General features: G+C 35.1%; 1 protein-coding gene across 1 annotated transcript in view; it reads right to left on the bottom strand.

The window, feature by feature from the left end:
• Window positions 1-27,010, bottom strand: part of DOK6 (docking protein 6) — a 252,832-nt gene that overhangs the window by 78,928 nt on the left and 146,894 nt on the right. Inside the window, exons 4-5 of the mRNA XM_075142169.1 lie at window positions 19,683-19,802; window positions 9,865-10,054 (exon numbers count right to left, since the gene is read on the bottom strand). Of these exons, the coding sequence (XP_074998270.1) occupies window positions 9,865-10,054; window positions 19,683-19,802 (310 nt within the window). The remainder of the gene's footprint in view (window positions 1-9,864; window positions 10,055-19,682; window positions 19,803-27,010) is intronic.

Raw genomic sequence — 27,010 nt, 5'->3', positions numbered from 1 at the left:
AAAAAAAGTCTTTAAAATGTGAAAATCTGCTTTGTTGCACTGGTTCAAGCAAGTCATGCGAGTGCAATGTTATATTTGACTTTTCGGCCACTGACAGGATAATCAAGTAGATGAAGCATCTCGGTAAATTATAGCACTGTACTGAGTTTTCTTCCAAAAAGTCAGAAAGATCAAATGATGTTTGGAGCTGCTGAGATTGAGAGATTCCATTAGATGTTGCCTCTCCCTCCTCTCTTTCTAATAAGACGGAAGCTTTTTAGAAAATATGTGACAAATGACTACTCACAGCAGAAATAAATCTCACACCACAGACTACAGCATTATTAATAGTGCAATAATAGTAATAACTTACCATGATAGCAAAGAAGTACTATTAGGAGGGACACAGTAGCTAATAGCATTTCCTCCAACAGGGGCTAAGGAACAAACCTTCCTTTGGTACCTTATAAATAAGCGGAAGATTAGAGGAGCCTGCAGGACCAGTCAAGCACACCTCAGAAATAGCCTGACTTTCCTAGAATGTTATTGAGCAGGCAGTGCCTGTAAAGTGCTCTCCATCTCCCCTATGTCACAATATTTTGATAGTTCTTTTAAATTAGAGTGAGAGGACACTTAGTTGCAGTAAAATATTTGAGGGGGGCATAATGCATGATAACGCTAGGAGGGCTGTGACATGGTTTTCAAATATTAGGCTTGTTTTCTCCTTAGCAGAACACTTTGTGAAAACAAAAACTGAAATTTATCACATGGATTTGTATTCAATCAACATATACCATCACCATCTAAAAAATTAAAGGAATTACTCGTGAATGGTCAATTTGATTGTTCTTTCAGGTCTTCCTATTTAGTTGTATACCCATTTTGGGAAGAACATATTATATTATTTTATATTATTTTATATTATTTTATATTATATTATATTATTTTATATTATATTATTCTATAGTATACTATACTATACTACATCATACTACACCATACTACACTATACTACACTATACCACACTATATGTGTCTTTAAACATATTTGTGTGTGTGTATTTGTCTTAGTAGTAAATAGTCACAAAAAGTAACTTGGATTTCATTAAGGGTGCAGCTGTTGAGAAGTGAAGACTCTATATCAGAGGTTTTAGCATGTTTCAAAGTTTGAACCAAAATATCCTAGGTATTCTCTGGTTTGTATGGTCATAAAATTTTTTTAAAAATCATTTTAACACAAAAAGCAAAGGAATGCAAACTCCCCATTAATTTACTTACAATATTATTGTCCTGGTTTTGTTTACCTATAGCTTTTTACAGAAGAGCGGAATTTGTTTTTCTAATTAATGACATAATTAATGAAATTAATAACTAATTAATTAAGTTAATGGATGAAAATATTCATTACCTTCATGATTATTGGTTGATTTTTGCAAACAAACTTAGTAAAAAACTAGAGCAATAGAAAAAAAAAAAAAGAAGTCAGTAACCTCCACATTTACTCACATATTCCAACACAGTCCTGGGTGCACTGAGATCACATATATAAGTATGTTTGGAAGTGTGTATATATAATATACATGTATAAAACTCTGTTGGTAATGGCATTCAGCTTACTAATGAAAAGCCAGAATGCAGCTACTGAAAAAAAGAATCACCATGGAAATTTCCAAACTAGAGTTTCTGCTCTTACACTATTACTGTATCCAGAATATAGAAATACTTCTGGAACTGCTATACATTGTGACTGACAGGAAAGGCCATATCTGTCCAAAACCATTCTCTTGACCTCTTTTTGAAGCAAAGAAGTTACCGGGTACCCTGATCCTCCAGAAAAGCTTCATCTTAGTAAAGTTAAACAAAAAGATGCCAATAGGTATTTTATAAGAGAGTTTATTATTTGTGAAAACAATGAATTAACACTATCTGAGAGAACAGGGAGAATTAGGCAGATGTTAGGTAAACCTTCCAAGACTAGCCTGCTAAAGCAGCTTTCTCAGCTCACGAGTAGTGACCAGCAGTCATGCTATACTCAACTTGATTCCAGTATAATCAAGTCCCAAGACTGAGAGAAAAATAAAACTTTCATTGCAGTTTTTCACATATGACATACAAGAGACAACTGTTCAGACACTACAATGACCTTTAGAATAAACCTATGTGCCAGCTGAAGCTGAGGAGCCACAGTTCCTGACGACAAATGAAGCCCACAAACATTTAAAACCATATCCCTTTATGCTTCTGCAATGTTCTGTGTGTGTATGTGTAAGTGTGGGTTTGCACAGGTTCCTACATATTCATGAACAAGGCTCTTTTGTTGTGCAAATTCTAGCCTTTGCATTTTGATTACTTCCTTCTATGTTTGTGCAGTACACAGCCGCAGCATAGAGGATATTTCAAACCTCCTCCTCAATCGATGATACTATATTCCTAAGCTTTGGAGAAAAGGACTATTTATTTGCACTTAGCATTCTTGCTGCCTAGATGGTTTTCTGTGCAAAACATGGCCTTCTGGATTGCCCTTTGTATAGTGCTTAACACTCTCCTACTGTCTGTATAGATAATTAGGTGCCCACTTTCAGCATTTTTAATCAGCTCATGCAAATAGGCTTGGTGGGGGAGAGAGCAACAGTATTTAACTGCTAAAATAGACACCCTGGCACTTACTGTAAATGGAATTCATATAAAAAATGAAAAGCATTATGAAATTTATTAGCATTTTGCATACATGTGTTTCTGAGTTTTGCTGTTGATTTTTTTTAAAGGGGGCTTTTAATTTTTTTTTTACTTTTCAGATCTGAGATGTTTCAGTCCTCCTGTATTTTGAGGTAAAAGGTTAAATGTTATTATGACTCTTGGAGATAAAAGGGCCTGTTGCTGGGGCATCTCAAGTTATTCAAAACTACCATATAAGATTAATTATTGCTATTGCTCACTGTGGAATTCAAAGGTTACAATGTAGAATTGAAACAATAAGTGAGTCCTAATGTGATTAAGAATGCATGAATTATTTCATCTGCTTCTTCTCCGCTCATCCTTTACACAGCAATAACCTCATTAGTCATATTCAACATCAGGAATATTAATCTAACAATGCATGCTTACAGCAGAGCATATATATGAAAAAGGGACAATTAGAATATGGTAAGTAAATAACAAATCTTCTGGGATCAAGTGGATGTAAAGCCATCTGAAAGCAAAATGGTGGCTGGTCTCAAAATATTTTAAAACAAGCTGTATTTTGATTATGTCATACAACTGTGTTACAAAGGGAGAAGGCAAATTGTGCACTTCAACTGAAAAGCACAGTTCATGTTATCTCAGGATCATCAGAAGAAACATAACATGCTGTCTGCTAATACATTAGGCAAACAAAATACAATTCTTAGAGATTTCTTTAAAAAGCTTTGTAACATTTGAATTATACCAATGATATTGAATATCTAGTGATCAGCTGAAAACTCACGCTGTGCCCTCTGGGTTGTAAAATATCCAAATACAAGCCACTTCTATAGATACCACAGAGGTTATGGCTTTCCTTCTGAGCTGTATGTCTTTTGTGTTAAATAGACAAACTTTAGGTGACTATTTTTCTAACTGCATATATTTCATTCAGTACAAATTCATAAGGAAATTTACTGGTTAAGCAATGGTGAATTAATGAATTAGTGATGTGCTCATTCCTATCAATTTAGTATTTATAAATTTGTTCATTACTATGCTAACAACTTCATCTGTGGAGCTTACTGCTCTGTCCTAAGAGTCACTGACTTCTCAATCTATTTCCAATAAAATTACAGCTTAATAAACGTAACTTTATTCTTTGAATATATTGCCTTTTTTGAGATGCCGTTGTTTTTCTCATCAAAATTAGAGCTTTCACAGCAAAGTGGAATGGCTTAGGCATTCTTTGCCAGTTGGAGAAAATCTTTTGTGGGTGTGTATATGATGGCTGAATTTTCAAAACAGGGACTAAAAAAAAGCAGAACACTTTAGAAGGTACAATAGAAATTTAGGATAAAGAAGCTTGTATATAATCCCTTCTTCTCTCTGTTTGCCATATTCAGTTATACTGTGGAGAATTTCATTGTTATGTGAGTTTTGGTGGAACTTCCTTAGACTTACCAATGCTAGAGCAGTCTGAGAGGAGCCTTGCAGAGAGAAAATGCAATGAGCACCTTATAAATCACTTATAATGAGCTACATTATTTTCTGCTAGTAAAAGAGTTCTTAGATTAGGTACCCTGATCAAAACCAGAGTAAGAGTTCTGTAGATGAGTTAAACACACAACTCCTTGTTAAGTAGGGTTTAAGTGAATCAGATGACTAACACAGAACTTATTCCAGGTCAAGAATTTGGCAGAAGGCAAATCGAGAGTTGGAATGAAGTTGGAATGGAAAAAAAAAAGTAGGAATGGAACTACAATTACAACATAATGCAGTATAACCTTGCTAAATACCGGGAACTAATTAAAACTTTTCAGTAGTAAAAATGCCATTTTTCCTAAAATTAGAGCTATGCGATTACTGAAAAAAAAAAGGGGGGGGGGGGCGGGGGGGGGGAGGATACATACAAGAGATCCCTGTTTCTTTTTTAAAGTTATTTTCAGATTTTGGCAATACGTACCACTTGGGGAAAGAATATGAGAAAGAAGGGAAGAAGCAGTGAGAAAACAGATAAAACAAAACCACAGAAAATTCACACCATGGGTAATTAGGCTTTTTGAAAATATTACAAAGGTGTAAAAGAAGAAAAAGATCCTAACAAACTTAACTACTAAGTGTGGGATCTGAGAGCTCTGAGCTAAAGTTTATTGAAATGATAAATTTATTTATTACAGCTGCACATGAGTGCTCAACGCAAAGTAACTTCAATTCTATGACAAGGTTATGTTTTATAATGATATTTAGAATGATTTATAATATATGATTTATAATTGTATGATAAACCTATGATAAACTTAATCCACAATTTAAATAATCCACCAGCATCAGGAATTGAAGGCCTCTCTTCAGGGAGGTATAGACCTGAGTTGATACATACATCAGTGTATAAAGTCCCAGAACAACCGTCTCATGAGGCACATACATAAGGGGCCTCTCCCCACATAAGGGAAAAAGAGGGTGTTTCCTGTAACTTAACTTTAAGGGTTAATTGACTGATACATTTCACATTAACACCAAAAATCGCCATGGAGGACTTACAGACAAATGAAAGATTTCAGTCAGATGTAGTGCCTGAAGCAAACACTGAACTTTCTGCTTCAGATAACCCTAGCATCTGTGTATCTACCACTGAGAAAATGAGTATGTCAGTCTTGGGTCGCATAAAGGGGAAAAAAATCTGAGAAATTCTTATGTTCTGCAGAGAAATTCTCTGCAATTCTTGAGCTTAATATTTTTCTCAACCAAAGAAGCAGATTCCAGATTTTAGAAGTGACAGAGAATACCACGTTTCACTAGATTTTCTCTGATGAAGAAAAAAACAAAATCAAAGGCAAATAAAGAAGGAATAGTTTCATGTGGTTCAATGGGCATCTCTGAATGCATAGCGTGAATAAATGGGAAATACTTGAAATTATTTAAATTTCATTGTCTTGTCTAGAAATAGAAGAAAATACATTTCAGAAAAAGGAGTGTGTCATGGATTTGTGGCTCCTTCTGTTCTTAAAACTCCAAGAACAAACCTAATGTCTCCACCTCTCTACTCAGCTGGAAACTTACAGTATTTGACAAAGTTTGGCTGGGGCTTCCACAGCCCAGCCCCTTATGGTATTTTCTCACCATGTTTGACTTCAGCTTGACTTTAGCTTTTTTTTTTTTGATACTTATGGCCAACACTTAATAGACTTGACCAAACAGCTTCCATACATAGAAAATATTGTTTAAAGTAAATGGCAGAATTGCAGTAAAGCAAAAGAAAGAACATTTCAAGAGGAACAGAGAGTCCATATGTGTTTATTTTTCTCAGTGCCGTACCCCAAGAGATGAAAAACAATTCTGAATTCTTAGGAGTCTCCTCTTACGGTCCTAAAAAGGTGCCTCAGCCAGCTTGTTTTGCTAAAAGAAAAGCTTGGACAACTGCCTTTTGCAGTTTCCAGAGGGTAGATTTTAAACATTGCTTATGGTGTTTGTTATGGATTCTTTGGTTTACAACATCAGCAAAACGAATCCTGTAACTTTGGCAGAAGTCTGAAAACAGTGTCTACACACATGATCTGGGCTATGAGATATTTAATCTGTACCTGTTTTACTACTTCTCTGGCATGCTTCTTGGATTGCATGTAATTAATGCAATCCAGTGCAAATTTACAGTACCTTCACCTGGACAGTTAGGTGGGCAGTTCCGTAAGGAGCACACTTCCCATTTCAGGGGTTTAAAATCAGAGACAGTCAGGGACCAATGCTCATGTACGTGGAGCAGCAGTTCCAAAAGTTTGGAGAGAAATAAGCGCACTCACGCAGATCAACTGCATTCTTAGGTACAGTGTCTCCAACACATCCAATACCCAAAATAATGAGAATCAGGTAACACATTATACATGTCCATAAATTAAGGAAATCCTGTTGACTCACTGATGATTCAACACTAAAACTCCCCAAGACAATCTGAAGCTGGTCAGGTGGAAAGCCTAGCTCTCAGAAAAGTAAATGCTAGGCTCCTACCTCAAGTGTTCTGAATTACTGAGGGATCCATTCACTGTGTTAGGTGCACAGTGTTAATCAGTATAAAGCTATTGTAGTGCCTAATGGGGTTGTGAATTACTATTTTCTGATCGATGGATAGATTGCATGGGATTAGCCCGAATCAGGTGCTTTAAATAATGAGAATCTCTCCATCCAGCATCAAACTAAGGCACACAATACTTTCTTCCCTCAAATCTCAGCAGAGTTTGGATAGGGAAGAACACAAATTAAGTAAATCACTGTGCAAGAAATATTTACTTTCATGGGTTCACTAAATAACGAAAAATAAGTATGGCTCTAACTCCATAGATAGGGCAAAGATACCTATTTACAAACTCCAATTCAGTGCAAAACTAAACAGAAAAATCTGGCAGTTTAGAAGAATCTGTGTTCATTCCTCCCATAATGTAGACATCCTCCAAATGTTGTAGTTATTACATTACATTAGACAAGTGAACAGTTTAGTTTTATATCCAAGTCCATATTCCACTTAAATGCAAAGCAATATATTTATTAAAAGATAAATTTAATTGTCTGAAAGCTTAATTTTGATCCCTTTATTTATTATAGTATCTCTTTGTAAATATGTCCATTTATTTTAATGGGAGGAATATATTTTGTCAAAGTAAGTATTTCCAAAATCAAGGATGGATAGTAAATACATAAAACTGAGCTTTTAATGTTCATGCAAACCACATACACATATACTGCATAGCTGCTAAAACTCAGTAAAAAATAAGAACCTATTTTAAAATATTTCCTTTAAAGCAATTGTCTACATTTAATATTTAAGCCCTAGGGAAAAATTAAAGCAACAACACTTTTACTGCGTAACATTCTCATAACACATGGATGAACACTTCACTTCTGATAAGACAGCATGCATCAGGAATTTACTGTATTAAGGTACTAGCAGATCAAGGAACAAAGAAAATCATGTTCAGAAAGATGAGAAAGATGCTGATTGAAAAATAAAAATAAAACCCAAACAAATCAACAGCAGATTTTAAAATGAGCATTAATGTTGCCCTATATAGTCTTCAGATGTTATTGAAGATACTGGCTTTTTTCTAGTCCTATTTTTTATCTCTATGTTTTTCTGTCAGTCTAAATCTAGTCTATATGCATTTCCAAATCAGATGGCTAAAGCACTCCCAAGCAAGCAAAAGGGAAGAATCAGATCAAAGACAATAAAGCATGACATATAAAGGAAGAACTAGCTCATAATAATAAAATACAGGAAAAAAATCCACTTTTCATCAGGTTGCATGGTCCATGGATTGTAGGGCAAGATGATATTCAGATACTAGTATGGAAATAAAATACTGTAGGAGGCTTGAAAAAGCAGAGATAAAAGTCACATTTTGCTTGAATATATACAAACACTATACATAGTTTGTTAGTACTGATGTGCCATAGATAAAAATAGAGCAGTATGGAAAGCAACAATCTTGTAAAAAAAAAAAATTTGCTATGCTTTGAAGAATGACTTTTTTCATAATTAAAACACTGTAGAGAATGACACACCTACATTTTGAGATATGTATAAGAAATCAACTTCAAGTGATTAATCTGAATTAATTTTAGCAGCTTAATTTTAGTTAACGATGATTCCTATTTCCAAAGAGGGTTTCGTTCAGAATCAATTAAAAGAAGTGGGTCTACTCACAGACAGATATACTACTCTGAACAAGCAAACATTAGTAAGTCTTCAATCATTACCTTTTTGTACAAAAATAATCTCTTCCCCTTTAATAAAATGCATACTTTCACGCACAAATTTAGCCAGAGTCAGATGAGTGGGATAGTCACAAAGAACGGGAAAAAGCTAAATCCTAAGGTTTTTGTTTCTTTGCTTGCTTGCTTGTTTTATTTTCCCCAGAATAATATGGTGGATTACAGGCATTGTTTTTGGCATTTTGTTCATTTTCTGGTATTGCTTAGGTATGTTGCTTGAACTAGTTTCAAGGTAGTTTGAGGCCTAGGGGAAGGAATGATTTAGCAAATTATTCTTCCTAAAAATTATATATTTGAATGAGCTCCACAGCTTAATCATTGAAATTAAATGGAAACATGGGTCAGCCATTGCTAATTTTTAGTGAAACAATATTAAATAAAAAAAAAGTAATGATGTCTTCATGATTTTTAATGGTGAAGTCATCACAGAAAAGTAGCAGAGCACTAAAATGTTCTGGTGACATCAGTCTGGATATACAATGTTACGAGTTAAGTGGTAACTTCCATCTATAAGAAACTGCAGAGGAATTTTGGTCATTACCTCCTTAGGCTGTAGGGTCCATTTGATCCATGTTTTTGTTTGTGATTACCAACTGTACTTTTGTGAATATTTGTTAATGATAAGTGCACATTGAAATGCGTATAAAGATTTTTAACAAGGCAGTGTGGCTAACCCAAGAACGTAGATCTGTAATTTCACAGATTGCTTCAGAAAATTCATGCTCTGCAAAAGGGACTATGACAAACTTAAAAAAGTCTAGAATCATAAAATACAAGAAGAAACATTACCAAAGACAGAGATAAACACAGAATTATTTCTGCACAGAAATGCAGAAAAGACAGTGGACCTAATGGCAAGATATGAAATGCATTAAAAAGACATGAAAGGGAGGCAAAACAGAGTTCCACGGACATTTAAAACTGATCTGAGGATGGAAATGGCAAAGAGGATTAAAACTGTAGGCAGAAAAAAAGAGCTAGCCTTTTCATGGGTTCACAATGTTCTCTGTACTCCTGCTTACAATTATACTCTAGGTGGCAATCAGTCATCAGGAACATCCAAAAAGAGTAGTATCTACCGTAACGGAAGTTATTGCATTCATACTGTGTGATGAGCCTTTTCCATTATTCAGATTTAATTTCTTCTACATCAAAAGTAGTCAAATTATACCACACTAGTGTTTAAGCACAGCGAGACTCATAAAACTTAAGAATGACAATTTAACTGCAGTTAAATAAAAGTCAGAGGAAGCTTAAGCTCATTTTAAATATAAGATATATTAACATTTATTTCGAACACTGGGTTGAATATATTGAAAAATAATATTCAACAAATGGAAGTCTGTGGAGAGGCCATGTATTCCATCTTTCTTTATAATGAGAGGCTAATCTAACTTATCAGACTGCTTCTCAAAAATCACTGCTTATTTCTTCTTCTTGCTGCTTCTCCTTAACTCTTACCTTCCAGACTCAAATGTGAACCATGTTGAGTCACGTCCATATCTCCTCAAAGAGCTCAGAGGCCACATGACCAGCTTGACCTTGGCATTGTGGATGTCCCAGAGATAGATGTTTTCATGTGTGATCTGCATTGTACATTCCCCATAGATATCTAAATTTGGTGTAGGCATAAGATATACATTGAATCGTTCTGGAAAAAAAAAAAACAACACCACAGAATAAGGCATCACCAGTTAAAGTAAGATTTTATACAGGGGAAAAAAAAAATAAAATAAAGTTTTTAGTAACGGATGGTTCAGAAATCAAGGCTAAATTTCTAGTCTTGAACAGAGGTGAGGATCCATTGATGTCAAAGAAGCCTTGCTAGTGTACGTGAGAGGACTAAGAGAAGAATCTTCATTTCATTTTCATTATAAGTAATGCAACAGACTGAAACATCTTTCATAGACGATCTGCGTACTCCTCTTTGACATATGTCCCCAGCAACTTAATTGAAGTCCTTTATCCTCACATTAAGGTCCACGACTTTTTGCAAATCAAAATTCACAATGACTTGAACTCTGACGGAGGCTCCTCTACAGCTATCTTGGCAAAACATGTACGTACAACCATTGCCCCCTGGAAAAATTCTCCTTGAAATTGCAAACTCAGTTTTACTTATTGAAGCTTGTTAACTGTGTTCAATTTCTATTTATTTGCCAAACTCATTATCATTTGTCAAATTAATAACATTTTTAATCATCTGTTGCTTTCTTGAAAAATCTGATTCAACATGATATATTATTATGGTCATGACATCAATTGCTGCCACTGGAGAGTGCACTCCTTGCAGTAAGAGGTCAAGGGCATTAACAATTTTCTGAAGTGCCTGAATTACATGTGATTTAATAAGCAATGCAAAAACTATCCTTAAAAAGAAAAAAAAGGAAAAAAGGAAAAAACCAAGATGATATAAAATACCATTAACTCATATGGAAGGAAGTAAACCACAGTAATAGCAAGAGAATTTTAAATAAAAATGCAATTTTCTTTGAAGAATAGCTAAAGTTTCTAATGAGTTGCTTCTACAAAGAATGAAAAACTCAGTTAAATTTCAGGTTGTACAGTTGGAAGTGCTAACCTATATTTTAACTCTAAAGGCACTGAAATCTTTGGGCTTAATAGCATAATATGGGAGAGTGCAGCTGATTCACAACTTCTGACAATTTCCTTTCATTTTTGAAACAGCATAGAAATGCAAAATGTCAATGCTACTACACTAAAGACTGTTGACAAAAAAAGAAAGAACAATTTAAAGTATGAACATGAGCAATGTTCATTCAATAAACAGTACTGGGAAAATGTACTTTAAAGGGACACCTGATACAAAAATTGTCTCCAATTACTTAATAATTGAATGACAGTTTGGTGTGGAACACTTTTAATCCACCATTTGCACTGAATTTTCTCGTGTTGTCCTCATAAAAACTGGGAAGGAATTTAAAGCAATCAGAAGAGAAATAAAGTGAGAGAAATTTATCATAACAGTCAAAATTAGATGCAGCTTCCCATTGTGTTTGACATTCAATCACAGACATTATGTCTCCATTTTTTAAACATTTGATATATATATATATTTTTCTGAAAAATCAGTGAAAATTTGCAAATAAGTCAGTTAATATAAAATATGTTAGAAGTGTGTGTGTGAGTATGTGTGTCTGTGTGTGTGTGTCAATAAAGTAGTAAAAGTTTGGCTGAGGAATTAATGGAAGCAGGGAACTGCTGGGTGAGCAATAAGAATTACCGTCCTGCATAGCTATAAGTAAACTTGTCATCCCCAATGTTATTCTGTTTCAGTCAATTTAATTTTGTCCTATTAATGACTCCCCAATTGATTCATTCAGTCTCATAGCCATTCAACCTCTTCTCCCAGGCTCTAGTTCTCATTAATCACACTAATGGGTGTTAGCTCTAAAAGTTTCATTTTATGACTAAGGTCCCAAGTGTGAAACTCCTAATATCTTATAAAAGTCTTCTGACACACAGCACAAATGGATTAGCAGGTGCTGCTGAGATCACTGCAAAGAATTTCCCCTAACCCTCAGAAGAGTGTGTTGGGCAGAGGTCTAACCTAACCCCTACTGAAGTAAAAGGAAAGACTTGCATGGGAGTATGGGTCAATGCTTGCATTGGGAAGGGGATGGTGGAGAACAAGCCGACTTGTTATAACGTGTTGTCTTATACCTTGCAATGGAATTATATTTTTTTATATATATGCCCTTTTTCAGTATCCATATGTCATTGTGATGGTCGTGCAGAAATGCCTGCTACGCAGGTGTGCTTTTATTATATATTAGACTCCAGTTTTGCATTGCCATGCTGTTACTTCCTGTTACTTGCCTCCTCTACTTGAAAGAAAGATTCAGATGACCGACATATCAGCTGGTTCTCTTGGCCTCCCCTTTACATTACATGAAGTCAACAATGTGTATGGGGGAATGGGGCTACTATATGAGAATGGAAATCTTTCCCTTTCCCTGTCTTCACTAACAGAGTGCCTCAGACAGCGGAGAAAATGGAGAGGTACAATTATATTCTGAAGTAGACATTAAACTGTTGTGTTGAATGCACAGAATATTTCAACTTGTTTTAGAAGTTACCAGGATACTCATGAAATGCTCAACTTCTCTGAAGTGTTTGAGGATATTATTGCATGAAGGGTATTCAGGACAAATGGTATCCTCAAACTGTCAGGAGACATTTGCTGACTTTACATGGGAGGTCAGTGTCTAAGATGAGGTGTCATGGATTAAAGAAAGTATGTCTGATTAAACTGAACATCAGCTGCAGGGCAAAAAGTAGCACCCTTGGAACTCACAGAAACTGGCAAAAAAAGCAAGTGTACAAACATGCGCTGGAGAAGATTGAGGATGGATATATTTGCTTTTGAAACAAAAACTTATTAATACTTACTAAGTGGAAAACTGAGGACGTGGAGAGGTGTGGATACTATTAAATGATTTTAGGAATTAAAACGCAGGGTCCAATTTTTGCATTTCAGAAAATATTTGAACAGGTATCTAGTAAAGGTAATACAATCATTCAGTTCTTAGAGGCAAGTTTTGCCCTTAAACTCATCCAGACAAGAACATTCATAGGCTAGATTTGGGAATCCCAGCTGAATTCTGTCACCAGATCTTCTGAATCACATTGAATAGGATATTTAGCTTCTCTGTGGATCAGTCACCATCTGCATATGAGTGGGATGAGATAATGACAGTTCATTGGGTAGTAAGATTACGTAAATAAAAGTTAATGAGGGACCCAGAAAATAGGAAGAAACCAAACAAGAAGATGCCATCCTGTTGGACAAGACAAGGCTGAGACTGGGCAGGTGCAATTCCTCAGCATTCAGCATCACTGTCCTCCTCCCTGCTCTAAAATTGGTGAGAGCAAAGGTCAGGGAGTGGGGCAGCCAGGATGAGGAAAAAGTGCTGATACATTGCCACATTTATTCCACTCTTTTCAATGTAATGTTTTCCAGAGCACAGGAGCATAAGAGTCTTTGTTAAAATGAGCGCATTGACTGAGATGCAGACTTGGCAGCAACTCTGAAATGCTCTCAGCCTTTCAGCTCAAAGTCCAGCTGTACTGGGGAAGAAAATGACTGTGAGGCCCAGTCATCCTGGTTCTGCCATTTTATCACTGGATTTCTTTGCCTAAATCATCCCAGCTGGAAAACTGACAAGATGACATTATAATCTTGCAATCCAGATGCTTTGTTTCATTTCAGCTTTAATGAGAGGGAAAACTACTTACGGAAGGAGGCAGTCAGGTTGGTGGGGTCTATATAAGAAAAGGTTTTAAAAGCATTCAGTTTCTATCTGGAAGAAACTACTTCTCCATCTATGAGACTTCTGCTGCTGACCATCTGTGGCTAATTTTCAGGTGGAAAGAGAGCTTTAAGTTTTGAAGTCACAGCATTTTGTATGTCAGGTTTATTAGAACGATTCTCTCCTGCTTTACACAGTGAGGAACAAGGACTCCAAAATTAATTTTATTCCTTTGCTTATAATTATTCTGCTTCGCTTCCATTAAAAATGTATAGAAATTTTTATTAACATCTCAATGAAAATATAAAGGCTACCATAAATAAATTATTTTAAATTGTTTCACTGATAAGTAGTAACATAGAGAAGAATCTGAAATCTCACTGGATTAGCCAGCCATTAAAACTGTAAACACCTTTCTTTTCTGAATAAAGATGGCTATGTTTCGTTTATTTAAAAAAAAAAAAAAAACCTAAATATAAAAATGGATTAAGGATAACAGAAGATGAATAAAACACATGCAAAATGCTTTTATGTAGTAAATCACAGAGATTTTACAGACCCTAGAAAATGCCCTAAATCAAGTCAGCTCTCTGAACATAATTACAAAGTCCCTGTGTTTTGGCTGTAGTTTGTAATCTCAATGTGTAGCATAAAGAAATAACTCATAATCCTCTTCTGAGGATTCAAGGACATTTTTCACTATGAAAAGCTACATTTTTACTAACAGAAATTAATGAGTTTCTTGCAATTAAAACCCAGGAAGCAAGACTGCTGTACTGTGGAATGTTTTTAAATAAAAAAGGAAGGTAAAACAAATGTTATGAAAAAGAGGAAAAAATTTACAAAGGAAGTAATTTTATGAGATATTAATTTAAATATTAGGCAGGGAGTAAAAGTGAAAAATCAATGATCTTTCAAACTTTTCCAGACTTCTAAAATCAAGATTAGCTTCATACTGTATAAAAAAGAAAAACAACAAAGCACCAGTAACACATAATGGAAAAGCATTATATTGACATCATAGGCATAACACCTAACAATAAATGAGCTGCAGCAGCAAAAGATGGATCAAGACTTTTTTTCAGTTTAAAAATTTACATTTTTACATTTGCCTATTTTCTTCACTGTTTACACTAGGTTTACAAGTAAAGTTTAATAGAATATGAGGTAGCACAAGTATTCAGGTATTTTAGTCTTATTATTTAGTATTCAAAATAGATAGGAATAAAGTCTTCACCAAAGGGAAGCACCTGCTCTTAAAGAGTGATTTTAGTAGCACTGTCTACACATAATGCTTTTTTAACAAATATTGTCTTCAATATTCTGTTTTTCTTTTTCACAGCAAACATAGCCTGTCATTGTAAACTGTCCATTTGGATGACTTATTTCTAATTACTTCCTTTTAATAAAGAATGAAAATACAGTGACACATTGGAAACAGTGATATTTTGAAAAAAAAATAATGAGCATGGACAAATTCTAGATATGACGACAGCCAGGCAGGTAAAAATATTTTAAAAAATAGATTTGTTTTTGTTGATATGTTTTGGGATGTATTACAAATACTTCCAAATATATTGAGAGCTGGAAAGGAAGTTTCCAATTCTTCCAAATGAAGACAGCACTCTACATTCATGATTTCTTTCCCTAACAGCAGCTTGAGAAACCTAAGGAGTATGAAATGTGTGTGTAAGAATCACAGGATATTGCTTAGAAGACTACTTGTCAACAGTGTTATCAGATCCAATTTAGTCCAGATTTTCTTTCCTGGAGTTATAACTGTGTATTATTATTTGTCTTATCATTGTGTATACAGCTCTGCTGCCATTATACTAAACTTGTTATCTGAATAGGATCATGTAGCCTTTAATTCTTTTGATTTAATACTATATTTTCATTCTTTATTAAATAATCTAAATGGACATTCATAAACAATAAGAGACTGTGTTTGGCGTGAAAATAAAATTAAACAGAAACAGGGTTGCTGTTATAGGGCTGAGGAACACAAACAAATCACTTAGATTTGCAGGAGAGAGAAAATAAAATGGTTGGAGAGCAACAGAAGTTTCATTTCAAATCTCACTTTTATTGGAATCTGCATATCATTGCAAACTAAGGAGCCGTTGGTTGTGAGCCTTAAATGTAAAAAGAAAAGCACCTAAGAGTCATTTTCTGCAGCAGAGTTTACACAGTAAAACTTGTGGTAATACTTCTTGAAAGTAATAACAGAGATGAAATCCAGTGAGAAGCTTTCTGTTACTGATGTGTTTTGCACAAGAATTTCTTAGATGTCTTCTCTATTCTTCCTACAAGACACAATAGCCAGAGGTCTCTGCTACAAGCAGTGCAGATCTATAGTTTGGCTCTTTTAGCTATCACCACTGCAGAATTGCTTGGTGCTGGAGGGTCAAGCAACATTGCAACTACAATAAAATAGATCTCACTAGCACTTACTGAACAACTCAGAACTATAAAAGAACGTCTCTTTCAGATCGCTGCACTACCTTAAATTTTTATCCTCATGTGACAGAAATGCCTTATGAATGTATGGCCTTTTAGCCATGACATTTGCACACCAAACAGCAATTTTGCCAGCCTTTGGAAACTGTTTTGCAAATCATATTGTTGCATTCGTGTCACAGAGAATCAGGTGTCTTCCCTTCTGAAATCAAAAGCTCATCTCAGGAGAACCACAAGAGTGAGAGCAGGAGGATAAACAGGCTCAGATGTAACAAAAAGAGATATTAGACAAATCATAGAAAACACACATATTTTCCTTGCCAAGTATTTTCTGAAATGTGAGTCCTTGGTTATAAAAAATATAGGCAGCATGTGGAAATTTTTATGATCCCAGGACATATACAATAACAATTAAGAAAATTATTACAAATGTTGCAAACTGAAGATACTGGTTATGCTGACTAAAACACAAACCTGCACAACAGAAAACTTACATTTTTTTCAAGAGATAGCCAATTTACCTGATCCCTTCAGTGAATACCCTTACAAGTACATGACATACATAATGCAAATGTCCTTTAAGGGCAGGAATGGGCAAGTAGTTGGACAGATAAAGAACATAGCATATTAAAATATTATTGCTAGGAAATGTAAGGCAGCTCATAGGAAAAAAACCTTATTAGGCTAGTTCTTTTATGATCAAAGAAGTATCTTTATCAAATTTTAAACATTTCAGAAAATCTGTAGGACAAAGTAACCATTTGAAAAAAGACGTTGGAATGAGATGAGATTAATGATTAATACACCTGTTCTTTTGGGATTAATGGTGTTAACACCCTGTCATATCATAGAGATATCAACAGTATAACACCATTATTCAATTGCTTTTAGCCCTTAAAATGTAAAACAAACAAACAAACAAAAAATCTAAAACTGAAAACCCACCATCACTGTACTCTTTATGACAATGCAATCTGTGGTCTTGCTCAGATACTAAGAGACATCTTTTGTTCAGTGACGTGAAAGAAAGCCCTTGTATGGTTCAGGCAATAGAACCTGCATGAAACCAGATGCTGAGGCATTACAGTTCTATTACAGGTTTTACAAACTGTATTCTCACATGTCTGTTTCAAGAAATATTAATACATCAACTAACTCAAAAGGTATTCTATGAAGTTGACATACTGGAAATATGTTTTGAAATAATGACATTCAAAGGTACTATACCAGTGTACAGTTTTTATTTAACACACAAAAAAAAAAACACTGAGAGTGACACAGCTGCCATTTTCACAATGAGCAAGATTTTAGACATTTCATACATATAGTCACTTTTCATGAATTTCAAATTGGAAAATTAACTTTGACCTTTCAGTTTCAGGTCAACAAAAGCTCAGTAGACTTTTGAAAAGTTTTTAAGTATCTTTTGAACTAATTGAATTTTTGAATTTGAATTTTTGATAGCATGCCTTTAAAATCTACGATATGAGGAAAATGCAAGAAAAGAAATTTAAAATTTGAATTTGTTGTCAGAGCTCACCAAATGATTCCACCCTCCAATTAGTCACCTTTTCCATAGAACTATCATGTGGGGAACGACACTGCCAAGTTTGCAGGATAAGATAACTAGTATAAACTCAAGTCACGGTTCCACTCAATTGATTTTACTGAAGGAATCTGCTAAAAAAAATTGAGTGCAACTGCAGGCTCTTACAGCACAGCTAAAAGAACAAAATGCTAAATTTCATACCAATAGTAAGTCTCTGTACACTTCCCTCCTTCCAAGTTGATTAAAAGACCCCCAAAACAGAATTTGCTTTGCTTCTGAACAAGACAACTTTGAATTTCAAACATGCTTATTAAAATGCGGAGTTGTGCATCAAGCGGATGAGGGAAGGAAGCTGGTAGGTATCAGAATTACTTGTCTGAGATACCGTAGCTAACGATTTAGCAGAGCATGCTTGTCAAATATCAGATTATACATCCACTTGGTTTAAAAGAATATGGCTAATGATACCCTTCACATATTCTTATTCATGTGATTTGTACAACATGCTTTGCCTCTTTGTTTCCTTTCATTTAGAACAATAAAGATGCTAATTATGTTCATATATCCTGGTTGGTAGCACTGCAATTAATTTCTAGACTAAGGCAATTGAATCCATACTAGTTCACACAACAGAACTAATCTGTGTCTTCTGGAGGTCATACGTGTGTAACTGGATCTCTTTCAAGAGCAAGATGAAATGTAATATTTACCATCTACGTTCGAAAGCTGCTGGACAGTACATGAATTCACTGCAGAAAGAGCTTGAGGAATTTCAAGCTATTTTTCTGCACACATCACAGACTTTTGACAAGATTTATTCCCTTTCGCATTTGTGAAGGTGCTCCACCTGCTCACATAGTTCTCTCTTCAAGAACATGGGTATGAGTTTTATACCTATAGCTTATGAGCATATAGCAGATAGGCTGCTTTGAGTTGTGTCTGATCATTATCACTTTCCTACAACATTAGTAGCTCTCCCTTTGTTAAATAGTTTGAGACTACATATTAAATCCTGTGTCTCATAACAGGCAAATGACTTCACAAACATTTGAACTTAATTTAAATCGCACTTGAACATGTCTGATTTTTGAAAAAAATTTCTTAAAGATTTCTGTATATTTTATGTCATTAGGTTCAGAGATGTCTGGATTCTTCTCTGAAATTAATACATTATAATCAATATAGAGTTATTCATTCTATAATTTAATTACGTAATTTTGTTTATAATGATAGTTGGCTTGATATTTTATGACCATTGAGGCAGTTTGTTTTATTACTTTGTTAAAAGCTATTGGATTTTATAAAAGCATCAAGACAGTAATAATCATTGAGAGCTGTAATTTAGGAAGGAATAAATGAGCACATTTTGTGTTGCCCTCATGTTCATTAATAGGAATTAAATGACAGGATAATCACAGATTTTCTTTTGTTATTGCATATTCCATCCACTAGCATCCTTGCTGTGCACATGTCTAATCTAAAGTTCCGTTCCAAATAGCTTTCAGATGAAGACTTACAAGCTCAGGCTTAGTGCTGACTAGCATCTGTCATTGCCCTTTTCACCTGTGTTTGACAACATTTAGATGACCTTGACTTCATTATTCAAGACAGGTATGAGTTTAAAGCAAATATGTGTTTTGCAGTCCAAAGTAGTGTTGATATGTTCATCGCTGTCTTTTAAAGGCTGTGGAACAACAGCTGCTGTTTTATTCCTCTGCACAGAGGCCATTGTTTCCAGAACCGGAAAGGTCATAGTCATCATTTCCCATGACAGGAAAATGTGAATGCAATGAAGACATGAAGTCACCCTACGTGTGCTATTTGGCATGGAATTTAATCATCTTTATTTGTAGGAAAAATAGGATTAAGACTCAAAAACACATCCAAATGTTTAGTTATTAATGATGTGCTTCTAGCTGATAGTAAAAATCCTCACCACAACAAAATATGGGACATCACCTAAGAACTCATCTTGGAGCAATTACAAAATTACTTACCATTTTGTTCTCTCTGGACTCCAGCAGCAAGCAAATCTGGTTCCCCAAGACTTATATCATTGAGCCTGGTTCCTAGACACTCCATGCAAAGATGTTTGCACCATTCCTCCGCCTCTAGTTCTGGGAAAAAAAGAAAAAAAGTTTCGTGTTAACATTTTACTCAAAAAAGTGTCAAGTTAAATCAATGCCTTCTTACTGACCAGCTTTATGACAGTACGCTTGTGTTGAAACATGAGTTATTAGCATAAAGTTCCACATGAGTTTCTTTCTTTGCCTTGATTTATGAACTTCTAAAAGGGTTTACACTACTAGGACTGCATCTTCCATTTTCAAATTTGGGGATAGGAGGTGGAGTTAGAGAAATGAGAGAGGAAAAAGAGAAAGGAGAGAAAGTAGTAGTGAGTTTTCAAGGCAGTATATTTCTAGTAGGCCTTCTTGAAAGAAAAAATGCAATTTAAGAAAACATTAGATATAATATCTGATGTTATAGATATATATATAGATATAATATACTGCTCTTTAGGTGAATCTGATCTATTAAAGCACTTTCTCTTTCTAAATGTTCTAGGGTATTTTTCTAAGAGCAAAGGAAAAAACAGTAATAATAAGATCTTCAAATGCAAAACATCCTTCTCTGCTGTACTGAACAGCTATGCCTGTCAAGTTAGTTTGAATAATTAATTTCTTCAATTCTGTTCACCTTCTTTTGGTCTCAGATCAATTTGGGCCTTAGTTGGAACATTTGTATGAAAATTCAAAACCTCCTAGTCCTTTCTGAGTCCTTCATTGCATCCCATTGACGTACATCTGAGATGTCCCTACCTGCCAGGACATAACTCCTCAAGGCATAACCACCCGAGGCACTACAACAGCCCCACCTCCACACCCAGCCTCATCCTATCCACTTCCCAAACTTAACGTCACAAAATCTCTGCCATTGGTCAAACAAACAACATCTCATGTTGGTGTTCACACAGTGTTAAACCACAACTAATAAAAATCATGCAACTAGGCTGACTGTCTTTTATTACAGGATAGGCTTCACCTAAGGGAAACTTTCTGGAGAGCAGGCCTGGCACTATGCACACGCTGAGCATCCATTGTCACAGTCAGTCTATATCTGATCATCTTTAGGAGTGGGTGACTCCAGTCATCTAGAAATGTCTCTATTAAACTGCCACAGTTTTTTCATTGCTATTTTTGGGGACATCTGGAAAATACTTCTGTGACAATCTCTCCAATGTAGTGCTGAAATTCGGAGAGATAGAAAAATACTGCATGCAAGCCCTGAAGCATCTAGTGATGATTGTAATTAGTGAAAATTTATATCCCAGAAAAACCTTTCCATGCTTAATTGGTACAGTCCTCACATCTTCATCTGGTTAGGTATAGATCTCAAGTGACAGAAACATTTGCTGGACAAGAAAGGGAGACAGGAATGCAATTCCAGGTCTCCAAGAACCTTTAGATACCCACTTTTCTTCAGGGCCCTGAATTGGAACTGATTGTTCCTGAGTGTTGTGGTTTAACCTGGCAGGCAGCCAAACACCTCACAGCTGCTCACTTCAAGGTGTACCTGCTGCAGCATGGACTTATCCACAGCCACAGATGCTTCAAGGTGTACCTTCTCCCGTGTGGACTTATCCGAAACCAGGACACTAAGTTATTTTGGCTATCAGCTGACCGACTTCCCAGGCACACAGCTCAAATGATAGAGCCTGTTTTGGGACTTTTGAGAACCAAATATGGTTGTTGTCACAGGGACACAAACAATTTGGGAGGCTTCTTTAGAGTGCTGTAAGCAAAGAGGTTTCCCTTAACCCTTCCTGATTTTTTGTAGTTTTTGTCTCAGGACACAGATCCCCAGAGTTGGTCTTCTCATAACATCCTCAGCTTCTGGTGGTAAGAGACAGAACATTCTGTCAGTAACATCCAGATGACGTTTAACTTTGTATGTGAGAAGAAAATATTGAGGTAACAGAGTGCTGTTCCTTAACACTTCTACAGATACAGCCTCTTTGATGGAAGTAAGGCGAGAATAGGTATATCTCTGGACAACAATAAAAACTTAGGGCTTTTAAAAAGAATAAGATGAATTTGTTTAAAAGCCTGCCTTCAAAATTCATCTTCTGCTCATGCGTGAAGAAATTTCCTTCCTGTTTTCCCTTCCTCTCCTTCAGCTTTTGCCATTTTCTTGGATATTTGTGAGGTCTATTGAACTAGAGCCATGCCTTATAAATCATACTTTCCCATGGAGAGGGATTCATGCCAAGAAGATGATAAAAGTGGACCACAAGACATGTTGCCATATTCTGGCAGCACGCAGAGGGGGTGTGGGGGGCAGCGCACTGGCACATGGGTAAGTCAAGCCCCCCCAGGGAGGGTTTCCACTGAGTCACCCAACATCTGCTTCCACTTACAGATAAACTCAGGGGAATCAGTGCAGAAAGTCTGGTAGCATAAAGGTGAGAGTGCAAATCTAGTCCAGGGCTCCCATATTTCCTTCCCTTCCCTCTCACAATTTCTTTTCTGCCTAAACCATGTCACAGAACAGTATATACACTGACAGACTGCATAGCTCTATATAAAGCCTGTAATTTCTCCTGAAGTGTGGTGAGGATATAATATTTTATGTATTTTACAAAATCTGTATTTTATTACTTTCTTTCATTGTGCCTGCACCCACACTGAAAGGGTACATTCTGGAAATGTAGAATGAGATGATGGTAAACAAACACTAAACTAACCTTTCCAATTTTACAAACATCTAAGGAGAAAGGAAAACATGTTGGCATTTCCATAAATCCATTTCCATAAATGTATATTAAAACAGGACTCTCATGTAAAAGCAACAAGTTCTATTTACATGTATTCTCACACCACATTTCCAGCAGGTTTTTTTTGAAAAAAAAAACAAACAAACAAACAAAAAACCCCATTGTTCTAGGAAGCTGTTTCTTGTGAATGTCTTTGTTTTTGTCTCAATCCATTTGCCTGTCTCTATTACAGGAACATCTAGCTCTTGAAAGTTTGGATCCAGAAATGGCCTTTCAGAGTGTTTGATTCTGGCAGTTTAATTTAAGCTGCTTCTTCTTCACTGCCAGACATGCATGATTAGACCCAGATTAGACCATTCTCCAACTGCCCCACAGAAGAAACTTACCTTACTGTGAGCATTATAAGATCATGGCTATATTTTGCAAAGTGTAGGCTATAACATGCGTTGCATTGCTGTGTAAATCAAAATTTGTATCTTACAAAAACAATCCACTTAATATTATAGAAAATATACTTTCAAGGCAGAATTGAAATATATTCCCACAGAACTGTGAGGATTTGTGTCTACTGTCAGACACATCAACATTATCTACAAATGTGTTTGGAAGGTCAAGGGTATGAGGGTACTGTGTGAGTTAGTTTTACCTAATGCATCCTGATAGTTATTGCTTACTTGCAAGGATTGTTTTTAACCTTTTCCTTGACAGACATATGAAATCTTCTCTGTGGTGTGAAGCAGGTGAATTACCTTTCAAAGCCAAAGCCATATTTCTTCTTTATCATGTGCATCTATAAAGCAGTTCACCATTCTTTTGTAAAAGGTCTATAGAATACTTTGTGTTTCTGGATAACAAATTAAATATTACTTATGATTTTAAAAAATTATTTATTATAATTTATAGTACACAAATGCATCAGTCAGAGTAGCAATCTTTAAGAATGACCATGTCACAAAAAGAAATACAACTGTTACTTCTCTATTTTGATTATATGTATATTGAAACCGATGAAATATTACAGTGGAACCAAGCCATAAAAACCTGTCAGCAAAATTCTTCTCTTTAATGCATGCAGATTAGATTTACTGGTGGTAAATGCTGAGGTTTTAGTCATAACTGGTACTTGTCATTGAAAAATCTAGTTTTCTTTTAAGACAACTGAATTCTTGAACTGAATGATAAATTGTAAAGCATGCTTTCACAGCTATAAATAAAATCCAAATACTTGCATTTTCATCTTTACTGTTATTCAATTATAAAATGCTGCTATACAAATGTCATAAGGTGAGATAAACCACAAAGAGATGAGAGACCTTAATTAGGCACTGTTTATTGCATAAGAAATATTACTGGGAAGAAATCTGTAAACTTGTTATCTGAAAACACACACCTTGTTATTGGCAGTATTTTCCTGCAGTTTACCTGAGCTTCTAGGTCATGCCTGAGGTTGTATGTAATTTCTACTTCAGTTCCCAGGTGATTAAACTGGTGCTAAACTTTTTCTAGCAACTGAAGTTGTGTATTGAAAGATAGATAATATCAGAGGATGATAAATGAGTTTGTTGACATAATAAGGATGATGAAATAATACTGGCAAATGGTGTTAGAAATACAAGTCCGTAATAGTGAAAGAGCTCTTCTACTACTTACAGTTGAAAAAAATTCATGCTACACAACATATTGTACAGGGAGGAGGTGGTGGGGCAGAGATATATACAGATATATTTCACTTCACTGTCCTTAGAGATCCTCTAGATCTCTAAGGCTAGAGGAGGGATTGTTTTCAGACTCTTAACTTGGGAAGCATTTTGTGTGTGGACTAAACAAAATACCTTCTGAATCCTGATAACTTCACATTCTTCCGCATTTACCTCCTGCGTTCACATTGCACAACCCTACAGGGGGCAGTTGTCACCCACCAGAACAAGTCGCCAGCATAGTCTAATGCTGCTAGCCTGAGATAAAGCCCCACAGAGATGACCACTCCTGCTCAGTTCAGCTTTTGTCTCCTTGAGCAAGGACATCTCCTGCTCTGCAAGGCAGTGCTCTCCATTCCAGGAGATCACTTCCATCACTAGCAGCAGCAGCAAGTTATTGCATTTGTAAAAAAAATGGCTCAATTTATACGCAACTCTTAAAGTTTAAAAACAAATATGAGGAAGTTCGTCTCTTCCCCTTCTCATGCAGCCCACATAGAGCGACATGACCGAGGATTTCAGTTGGAAGTAACATGTATGCAATATTAGAGGGGGATAACAAAAACTGTCCTTGTGCAAATCCAAAAACCTCACTTACTTTTTGAGCTTTCCTTAATGTCAAACTGTATAAACCTAAAATGTTAGTTTCTTAATTTCTGAAATATTTTTATGTATTTTCTGCACAAATTATTTGACTCTTCTTCTCTCTAAACTACTTCTGTAAGAGGTCCCAACTGAATATTCTTACTCTGAATGAAACTGGAGAATCTTTCTTGTTTGGATCAGTAGGACTTAGACCTGATATTCTCTACCAAGAAAGAAAGATGGTACAGAAAAGCCACATGTGCCAATTCATGTCTTCTAAAAATCACTCAGCCTTAATTAGAAGTTAATAGGAAAAAAACCCATCGAATCTCCACAGGACTAATGTGCTATTGTACTGCGCTACATGCAATATATGCAGCAACTTAATTTAATTTTTTTTCACTAGCAGATAACACTATTGCCTGCAGACACGTAATTTCTTATCAAATTCAATAATACCTTAAAAAAACGCTATCTTTTATCAGGATATATATCATCCTTTGATGATTCAAATGTAATTTTACTTTATAAATATTTTAAATAGGTTATCTAATAGTGTCTCCACTACTTAGGGCACTTTTACTAGAGCACATCGCACACACTCAAACACACATACAAATAAATGCAAAGCAGTGTGGCTGTTTCTTATTGCTCGGAGGATAGTGCTTATTTTGTGTAATAACATGTATTACTGATTAACACTGGTTATGCATGAATTAAGCAATTTTTTTGTTAAATGATAGATAGGAAACAATGAGGGGGACATAAGTTCTATTTAGTGGAAAAGAACAGAAAATTAGTCTGTATGTAGACTAAAACATGTTTTCAATTAGATAGTAACCAAGTGGTCTACAACTTTGAAAGCAATTTGGTTACTAAAATGGATTTTTTATTGATCAATTATATTTGCAGATATTTTATGAGATGTGGGACTCTCACATAGAATTTTTGCTTGTATTTCAACAAATACTACCTTTAAGAAAACTACTTTATATTTTTCTTGAACTGTGATTTTTGAATCTTTCACCTAGAGTTGTGTCCTGTTATTACATAAGTGTAAATCACAGAACCAAAAAGGCAAAGGAAAAATCATGAAGGAAAACAACGTATATTGTTGAAGTTTATTAATTTACTGAAAATACTCTATATTCAGGCTGTGACAAATTATTTTAAAGGAAATATGACAGTATTCTTTGAAAAAAAAGTTGGCGAGTCAAGTTCCTAAAAAATTTCTACACTGTCACTTTTTTCATTTACTACCATAAGACCATGAATATTTAACTATTTCCAGCTATTTAAATGTACACATATTTTTGATTATACCATCAGTCTAATGACATACCCACCTTTCTCTGTACCATTTGAGCATTATAAAATTTTTTGCTTAAGGAAATATTGAATAATGCAGCAATCAAGCTAAATGAATAGTTACAGAACACGAACATATATTATTCTATAACTTTAGCCATTGGTATATTTTGTTAATGCACTTTTTTGACTGAGGAAAGATATAGTCTAAGCACTATACAAAAATAAACATTTATTTACCCTTCCTTTGTTATTTTAAACTTGCGTTGGCATGATGGTAGCAAAGTTAATTACAACAATTACCAAAAGACATTTATTAGCTATAATAAAATTAAAACTGATATTTCTGCCAAAAATCATCCACACTTACCTGGAGATGTTGCAAGATACATCACAGACAGGGTTTTGATAATTTTAATTTATGCATGTACCTGTGTTTGCAAATAGCCAGCTGTGTGTCCCTGTAATTATTGAGGTATATGAAAACTGACATTTTCCTGACAATTCCCCCTTCATTTCAGCAAGTCTGATCAAAAGTGTCAGCTTAAATAACACGTACAATGTTAAGTGAATGCTTCTGAAGGCAATAGTAATATTTAAAAAGATTTATTGTATTGATGCTACTGTCCATTAAACTATTTCCCTAAAATAGACTTTAGTTGCACATAATATCTACTTTTACCTACATTGCTCCTCCTTTCCAATGTAAAATTGCAATGAAAGAGCACCCTTCACTCAAACTCTAAAAGAAATGCCCTGCAATGCTGACTAGCAGTCCCTAACCAAAGTTAAAGCAGTCGGAAACAAAGTTTCCCATCTGAAATGCTGCTTGAGAATGTAATTTTCATACAGAAACAGAACTTACTTGACATTTAAAAAATGGAGAATGTATGAGAAAATGAAGAAAAATAGTTCATCTACAAGAAAGTGATTTCCTTTTCTCAATACTAATGCTAATGTA

The sequence above is a fragment of the Calonectris borealis genome, chromosome 2 (assembly GCF_964195595.1).
Source record: "Calonectris borealis chromosome 2, bCalBor7.hap1.2, whole genome shotgun sequence".
Taxonomy (NCBI): Eukaryota; Metazoa; Chordata; class Aves; order Procellariiformes; family Procellariidae; genus Calonectris; species Calonectris borealis.
This window is presented reverse-complemented; position numbering and strand designations above follow the sequence as displayed.